The sequence below is a fragment of the Physeter macrocephalus genome, chromosome 8 (assembly GCF_002837175.3).
Source record: "Physeter macrocephalus isolate SW-GA chromosome 8, ASM283717v5, whole genome shotgun sequence".
Taxonomy (NCBI): Eukaryota; Metazoa; Chordata; class Mammalia; order Artiodactyla; family Physeteridae; genus Physeter; species Physeter macrocephalus.
In genome coordinates this window covers 116,889,326-116,895,325 of record NC_041221.1, presented here as the reverse complement: position 1 = coordinate 116,895,325, position 6,000 = coordinate 116,889,326, and the positions used below count along the sequence as shown (strand labels likewise).

Sequence of the window (6,000 nt, the reverse complement as noted above, 5' to 3'; positions counted from 1 at the left end):
CGTCTCCCTCCCTCCCACCCTCCCTATCCCACCCTCCCTATCCCACCCCTCTCATGGTCACAAAGCACAGAGGTGATCTCCCTGTGCTATGCAGCAGAGAGAAGCCTGCTTTCTGAAATGTCAATCTAATGAACAGACAACTTGGAGGATGATTCAGATAAACAAACAACTCTAGATTTAATCTTACTCTGATGAAACCAGAAGAGGACACACTCCAGCCCCATGAGAGCTCAAAGCAAAGCACCAGCTTAAGTCCCCTCTGCCAACAAATTCTATCTTTCTCAGCTCCTTTTTTCTCCAGTTATTACAAGGGAATTGGAAACTAAAAGCCTATCTTCGCTTACTTCTAAGTCGGAAAGATATCTTGCTTCTTCCAAAAGAACTTTTGGCAATTATTTCCCAGAAATACACTCTATAAACAATGATGTAATTCATCTCAGTTACCATGCCTGCCACCATCTCAGCCACCAATGCTTGTTTTAGTTCTGATAGCCAATGAAAGTAAGGGCAGAAAAGAGCAAACAGGATAAAAAAATTTTATAACTGTGATTGTTCATCATCTAAACTCAATCTTTCCAACATGACATTCTTAATGGAAATTTTTCCTACTTACTAGAAGTTTCAAAATTATATCTAGGTTTTTCCCACCCAGTTCTCCGATCTCCATCATTTTTAGGGCCTCAGACTCTCTTCCATAGCCTGCTCTTGCTCTTGAAATAAGAATCATACAGCCAGACAAGCATGCAAAAGGCTGTTAGAAACAACTAATACTGCAAGAAAATGCTGACAATCTCTCAAAGAGAAAAAGGGAAACGAACGAAAGTCACAAAAGCCTTTTCTTCCAACTGTTCATTTTCAGTTGTAAAGCTTATTCATCACTTATATTAGCAGAGGCAAAAATAGGTGGAAGCAAGTTTTTCCTTAAGTGTATAAATGTATCAAATATTAGAAGGCTAAATGGATAAGTATGTTCCAGAGAACATATATTTAAAATAACTTACCCCAGTCTTCATCACTTATTCTACCAAAGGAACGGTCCCTCAAAATTCTGAAAAATTGATATTATATATGTTGAGAAGAGAAAGTCAACACTTAAAAAAAAAAAAGTTTTCATGTACATTACTTTATTGGAAATTTAAAAAGAAATACTCACCCAGCATTGTTGATCACAACATCTACAATATAAAAATATTCAAGTCACAAATATAAAAGCAAGCATATTAATTTGCCTTTGCTTACAACTCACATTTCTTTCAAAAGTGTTCCCTGCCTCCCCGCCGCCCATGGAAAAGTAGATATAATAGGTAACAAGTGCTAGCAGAACAAAATTTTATACCTATAGCAAAAAAAATCTGATTCACAAAAGCACAATAAGTACCCCATTATATCAGTGCTTTCCTCTCAAGTCTACATACCTAAATGTTTCCACCTCTACCTTCTGCCAAAATTCTGTGAGCTTATTTACAGAATTAGCAGTCACACAACTCTTAGGTTCTTAGAATTCAGTGGTAATTGTAAGGCATCCCTCAATTACCTTCAAAATTCACTGGGAAAGTTAAAAGTTTAAAATATTTTTCCTTGCCACTCAAAAGTCAAAAGCCCAGAAAGGAAACCACTAGAGTTAGAAACTGATGGCCTATCTTAATACATAATTGCATTCTCACTATAAAAAAAAAAGGGATTGTTTCTTAAGGTTCAACCACCATCTTGTGGCTATTTTCACCTTATGACTTTGTGGTCTCTACCCCTGTGTCAGACATTATGTGAACACGTCTCTCATAAGCTCAACCAAATATAGCTAGAAACATATATACGCTAGACCAAAAAAAGGGGGGGGGGAACACATTCAAACTACAAAAATTAACATTTTTCAGATTATAAACATGTTGGGCTTATCTGCAGTAGTTTCCCTCTAGTAGTAATTCAATAACCTTTTACTAACAATGTATGGGACTAAGTCAGGAAAATTAAACAATATATCTGAAATGCTTGAAATGCTTCTTAAAAATGAAGATTTTTATTTTATATAATTCATCTTAATTAATTTGCAAGATACTGAATCATTTTAATCTGAATCATTATAATTATCTAAAATATTCCACTGGGTCCTCTACTGCCAAAATACTGCTTTATTTTTTATTTTCTAAATATATTTGGAGTATGATTAAATTATTATAAAAAGGAAACTTAGAGAATACTCACAAGTTTTTTTAAAGGCTCTTAAAGTCCAAAAAAATATAAAACAAACTCAACACATACATGCATAAAAACTGTCACCTCAAGCCCTTTGTAGAATAAGATTAGGGTATGTAAAAGAATTAAAATTTAAAACAAATCTAAACATTTGATTACCAAAAAAGTTTTTAATAAACAAAAGTGAAATAAAAAATATTTCATCAGAAAGGTAGAAGCTGCTCTGTTAGTACCATAAATGCAAAGAAACATTACCTATTCTTCCAAAAGCATCCAGTGCTGTCTTCACAACCTTCTCTCCTGCTTCCACTGAATCTGAGGGAAAGGGAAATTAGGACAAAACTTCAGTAATATCCCTTACAAATGACTTCTAAATTCTGTGGCTCAGAGCACATGACAGATACTATTCATTCAACAGAACTTGTTTCCAAGGAAAATACATTCATATTGTAGGCATGTAACAAACTAAAATATAAATGATACATGTTACAAAAGAAATTTAGTCCCTAAGACAATCCTTTAACCTACAAAAAAAAAAGAGAGGGGGTAAATGAGAAGTATTTGACAAATAATATCCAAGATACCACAGTCCAATAGAACTTTCTGTGAAGATGGAAATGCTCTATTTCTGCACTAATACGGTAACCACAAACCACATGTGGCTACTGAAATGTGGCCTGAAATGTGGCTAGTACTACAAAGGGAATATTCTATTTTATTTCATTTCTATTGAATTTTAAATAGCCACATAAGCACTTCCCCTTAAGGATGCAAATGAGACTTTGAGAGGGAGGGAAGGAGGAGCGTGTTTAATTTGAAAAAGCATGTTCAATTCTGTATCACTACATTTGGAAAACAAACCTACTGTTTTTATAATACTAACTACAAAAAGTAAAGCTCAATGAAATATTATGGATTTGTTATATTCTGCTAATCAGCCCAGGAGAAGGGCTCATATCCCCAGAGCTGTGTGTCAAATGGTCAGCTGTCAACTCAACATCACCATTGCCTCTTTCTACTTCCTCTGAAATCACAGGGGGAGCCAGGTCCCTTCCCTGGGACCCATAAGGTCCTGAGTTAGATCTGCCAAAAAGAGATACTCGCTTAAAGGGAGGAAAAGTAGGAGGAGACTGTAAATGCAGGCAATCTTGTGAGCAGGCTGCAGACGTGAGACTGACAGCACATCTAGGTGAACTCTTGAAAACCACCTGCCACAGGCTGAGATGGTCATCGACAGTTTCCCTGACATGAACCTGCACAGACCTTCCAATGGTAAGTCTCTAATTCGTTGTATAAAACCCTTCACACTTGGAAAACCAAGAAGGGCTTCTGTTTTCTTGACTGAATCCTGATTGATACAGGTTGAGTATCAAAACTGAGGGGCAGGGAAGAGAATCTGAAATCTTTATCTTTACAAAATAGGTTTTAAAACCCCAGAAATTTTTTTTAAGTTGAAAACGTTTTTCTAGACTCTCAATGTGGAAATAAGATACTAAAATGTCTGTCTCATTATTCCCTTGATCTCTCAAAACAAATCATATCCTATTTCCTTTCCTCTAAAATTTCAGAATAAAGTCACTGGCAATCTAATTTTCTCCCTGGTCCATAAAAACAATCTAATTTGCAGAAAAGTCAGTAAGCACTAGCTTTTTAAAGTAAATCTACTCAAGAAGATTCCTTACATATACTATTAGAATCAATACATCAAACATAAAGGTTGTATTTGCTGTCGTTATTTTTTCTTTATTTTTAATGCCTAACTTTGACTCTTACATTTTCATAAAGATAAGAAAGTTACATACAGCAATGATTACCTGTGCAGAATGGAATATGAAGGCTGGGTACAGAAAGGGGGCACTTCACTTCTTACACTATATTACTTTAAGAAATTTTTTTTAAAAGCAATTTTGAAAAGAAGAACTCAGTAGAAATACATAAGACCTTTTAGCTAAGACAGGTCTTTTAAGAGCATATTCATATTCATATCTACAGTAATATACTAATTATATCATGTGCTCATTATTAAAAATATTAAATAAACAACTGAATAAAAGTTAGACTCATGAAATAATCTACATCAAAAGTTTAAAAAATACGTCACTAAACATCTTTGGCAGGCTTAGATAAAATCTAATTTCATAATTATACTGGAATGCCAAGATATATGCTCAATAATTATTAACATGAGAAACAGCATTACTTGAGGAAATATAAAAGAAGCAGTATAGTTCTCTCAAATATTGTACCATAGTTGGCCACTGCTTTTCCGCCTTTGCTTCTTATTTCTTCAACAACCTTATCAGCAGCTAAGGAGCCTTTACCAACTCCCATGAAGTCCCCTCCTAGATCATTCACTGCAATGCAAAAATAAACAAATAAGAATTCAGTTCTAGACCTTAAAAATATGAGTTGGAAATGAAATTATATTATTAGTGTATTTCTTCAGTCATCTTCCTAATTCCCTATTACCATGTTCCCATCTTACTGAACACACCATGAGATATGTACTTTCAAAACATGCCTCTTTGTTTTTAAATACAGATATGAAGCAGCAAAAATATTTAAACACAGGTTCATGTCATGAAATTTTTAACTGTGAGATGCTTCTCCTTTTTTGGAAAGAAAAAGACCATGATTCAACCCACTTTTAGCAAAAAGAAAGAAAAGAAAAAAACCTAAAGATCACTTTTAAGATTAAATACACAGGAAGACAGTATGGACATTCTTCAAAAAATTAAAAATAGAACTGCCACACGATCCAGCAATCCCACTTCCAGGTATTTATTCAAAAGAACTGAAATCAGGAACCAAAGAGATAACAGCACTCCAAATGTTCAATGTAGCACTATTCACAACAGCCAAGATGTAGAAATAATCTAAATATCAACTGACAGATAAAAATGGATAAAGAAAATGTGGTACATAAATACAATGTACTATTATTCAGCCTTTAAAAAAAGAAGGAAATTTTGCAATATGTAACAACATGGATGAGCCTTGCAGATAATATGGTAACCCAGTCACAGAAGGCCAAATGCTGCATGATTCCACTTACATCAAAGTACCTAAAATAGTTAAACTCATAGAATCAGAGAGTAGAATGGTGGTTGCAGAGATTAGGGGGAGGAGAAAATGGGAAGTTGCTAATCGGTGGGCATAAAGTTTCAACAATGCAAGATGAATAAGTTCTAGAGATCTTATCTGCCATACAACATAGTGCCTGTAGTTCATAATACTGTATTGTACACTTAAAAATTTGTTAAATGTTCATATTAAATGTTCTTACCATAATTTTAAAAAAAAAAGAAACAAAGAAAGGTTAAATACACAATGTGAAATATCTTCTCCATGTCAAGAAAGACTTTGTTTAGAGGAATGGTGATAAAGAACAAGCACAGTATTAAACTCTTGGAGAAGCACATGTGAATTTTTATAAAACATAGTGTGTCATGGTCAACCAAAAAAAGAAATGAAAACTATTTATTGAAAGAGTTCAAAAATTACATACACAACTAATATGTGTTCAGTCACTAATTTATACCATATATGTAATTTATATGTTTAACAACTGGCCACACTTACCACATAACATCTCCCTATATCCAATTATATAGATACAAACATTAATTGCACATTTACTATATGCAAGGAAATCTACAGAAATCTAAGATGTATAAGAATGGTGCCTATCCTCAGAGTTTATAATCTACTGAAAGTTAAGTATGTGGTAACTACACTAATGCACTAATTGCATCATAAAGTTTATAAAAGCCAACATAACTAAATAATATGATAACAAAGGTAATT

General features: G+C 33.8%; 1 protein-coding gene across 1 annotated transcript in view; it reads right to left on the bottom strand.

Moving 5' to 3' along the window:
• The window catches only part of HSD17B4 (hydroxysteroid 17-beta dehydrogenase 4), a 90,953-nt gene that overhangs the window by 70,884 nt on the left and 14,069 nt on the right, over positions 1-6,000 (bottom strand). Inside the window, exons 3-6 of the mRNA XM_007119311.3 lie at positions 4,440-4,547; positions 2,449-2,508; positions 1,154-1,175; positions 1,002-1,048 (exon numbers count right to left, since the gene is read on the bottom strand). Of these exons, the coding sequence (XP_007119373.1) occupies positions 1,002-1,048; positions 1,154-1,175; positions 2,449-2,508; positions 4,440-4,547 (237 nt within the window). The remainder of the gene's footprint in view (positions 1-1,001; positions 1,049-1,153; positions 1,176-2,448; positions 2,509-4,439; positions 4,548-6,000) is intronic.